A 2,869-nucleotide genomic window follows, 5' to 3' on the forward strand; every position below is an offset into this window, starting at 1 on the left:
CAGAAGATGGCAGGACAGGAATGAGGGAGAAGCAAGGAGGAGGGGTGAGGGGGGACCAATACCCATAGCCTATGAGGTTAAAGAAAACCGTGGGAAGCCTAATGAGCTATCAGTTAAGTAATTAGCTGCTCTTTCAGTAACAGCTCCCAGCAGCCATATCTGAGCTACTGTGTTATCGAGGGGGTTATATGAATAAAAATATTTACATCCCTAATGCAAATGAATAAAATATTTTAACATATTTTATATTACTACTTGACAATATTCCTTTAATTATCAAAAACAAGTCTAAGAACATGTGGGGGAAGGACACAGTGGTGAATTCTGGAAGATGGAATCTCTTCTCTCTGCTGGTCCTAGAAGAGAAAAGAGAAACCAATAAGCATAAACAAACTGCTTTGTATCCTTGCATAACACACCATTCAATTTGGAACCTGATAATCTGCTTCAAGGCAACTATTTAAATGAATGATGTTTTATTCAGAAATACACCACTGTTATCACTACTGCATTCTGGAAATTCTCATGATGAGGCATTTTTTTTCCAAACGTATCTAAACTGACAACTTATGAGCCTCTCACTAAGGTCTACAAACTTGTTGCAAGTGAGCCTTCAAAATTATAGTGGTTTAAGCAGAAATTGTAAGTCAGTTCTTAGATTTTCATATCGATATAAAAATCAGAAAACAGTATTATTCTTTAATATTCAGGAAAAGATATAATTCTTCCAAAATGTTTTTCATTTGACACATATTTTAAGATTAGTCTATATCCCTTCCCATCTGCAGAAAACATCCTGGAGACACTGCAAGGAAACAACTGCACTAACAGCAAAAGAACATAACTTTTAGTGTTCATCTAAAATAGGAAATGTATTTTGGTTTTTGGTATTACTTTAAGAACATGCTTTCTGCTAATTACTTGCCCATGACTTATAAAACAGACACTTATGGAGCACATTCCTTTGAATATGTGACTGTTGTTAATACTAAAAAATGATGAGAGATGGTAAGAAATAGGCTATTGAAAACATGCACCACATACACGCATGCATTACTTGCCTTCATATAAAAAAAACATTCAGAATTAGTTCATCTTCTAATATGACACCATAGGAAAGTAAATCACTTAAGTAAAATAGAAAGCATGGGCTGCTGCTGAAATATACTGGGACTTTCTGAACTTAAGTAGCATGACTTTTTAAAATATATTCCTCTGAAGAAGCCTAGGTTTACCCCATAACTGAGGCAATGACTTGAAAACTACAATAGTCAGCAAATACTCTGTCCTTCACGACATCTGAGCTGAAAAAACCCTATTTTATCTCAGTTGGCCATTTAATTCGAACTGATGAGTGCCTTCAGGGTATTGTTTAAATAGAAAAAACTTACACTGAAAATTCTAATATATTGCCATCTTTCTGCAGCACCATGATACTCTCAAAGTATTTTCTTCTTTTTAATGTTAGAAGGTAGGGTAGGGTGGCACCTCAGAGACTAACTGGGTCAGAAAGGCTTTCATAGGCAACAACCTACTTCATCAGGTGCTGAAATGCTCTCTCTCACAAGCAGTTTCTTGGACTTTTCAACAGGAATGGGATATTATACAGTTTTGTTTTTTTTTAAAGCATAACAACAGTTCAACACTTCTTATTCCGATCAAAACCTAAACAACTGACTCCTGATATTTAAATGTACATATTTTGTAACAATCAAGACACGCCACAAAAATATCAGTTCTTCAAAAAAGGAATATCAAATTTCACTTGTACACCCTGAAGAAGTCATTTAAAACTGACAATCAAAGAAGCCCTTCTGTTAGGCTTTAATCTACATGGGACAGATGTGCTAGCGATAGGGTAAAAATGCCCTCCCATCCCATCCTGCCCCACTCCATCACATGCTGATACGAGAGGTGTTTTTTCTGCTTGCCTGAAACCCTTTCCCAAGTAAAGCAAGTTAAACCAAAAAAAGCTACTTCAATACTGGACAAAATTTATATAGTCGCTATACCAATGTAACTAAAACGGTTTAGGTCCTGCTGAAATTAAAAAAAAGGTCCATGTAGACAAGGACTCACTTCTTATTAGAATTTGGAGAAAGCCCAGAATGGGGGGAAATGTTCTCTTAGGTTTGGAAAGGGTGTGTAATTTCACAGCACTGCTAAACATGCCCTGAGTGTTTCTTGTTGTATGTAGTAACTCCAAAACAGTATCAGAGAAAAAGGTGAGTGGGGAGTCAGAGAAGGACTAGAAATCTAGGGGCTCTCGTGCATTCAACTGTGTCCCCACAGGAACTGTTTCTGATTTACGGTGGCATGAACCAGGGAACCCCATTTGCCAATGCCAGTGCTTAAGCTACAGGGGTGTAGGTTGTAGCCACGTTGGTCTCAGGACATAGACAGACAAGGTTCTTTGGGTCAATCTGATCTCTTTTATTAGACCAACTTAAATAGTTGGAAGAAAAATTTTTGGCAAGCTTTCGGGTTTAAAAACCCTTTGTCAGGCTATGGAAGTCTCTGCAGTTGGTGCGTGCTCTTCCTGGATGGCATGAAAAGTACTTAAACTAGGTGGGTCAGAGTGCCTTTTGGCCCCTGGAATCGGCGCACTGGCAATGCTTGCCATGTTATTATACGTCTCGTATCTGATGCGATTTTGGGGGTTGGGTTTATTTGGGGTTTTTTTTTGTTTCAGCCTCAATGCCTCAGCTGGGAGAGTCAGAAACACACAGGAGAGTTTGGCTTCCAATGACAGCCGTCCAAGCCTGGACCTGGCCGAGGAGCCGGGAAGGACAGCAAGCCGGGCTGAACACCACCTCCGGGCTCGTGTGCAGCAACCAACGACGCCGGGCTTGGGCCCCCACTCCCGAGG

General features: G+C 39.4%; 1 protein-coding gene across 1 annotated transcript in view; it reads right to left on the reverse strand.

Moving 5' to 3' along the window:
- The window catches only part of MTHFD2L (methylenetetrahydrofolate dehydrogenase (NADP+ dependent) 2 like), a 59,709-nt gene that overhangs the window by 55,986 nt on the left and 854 nt on the right, over positions 1 to 2,869 (reverse strand). The window contains exon 2 of the mRNA XM_014517502.2: positions 2,728 to 2,864. Coding sequence (XP_014372988.1) covers positions 2,728 to 2,864 — 137 coding nt within the window. The remainder of the gene's footprint in view (positions 1 to 2,727; positions 2,865 to 2,869) is intronic.

Source organism: Alligator sinensis, unplaced genomic scaffold (assembly GCF_000455745.1).
Source record: "Alligator sinensis unplaced genomic scaffold, ASM45574v1 scaffold222_1, whole genome shotgun sequence".
Lineage (NCBI taxonomy): Eukaryota > Metazoa > Chordata > Crocodylia > Alligatoridae > Alligator > Alligator sinensis.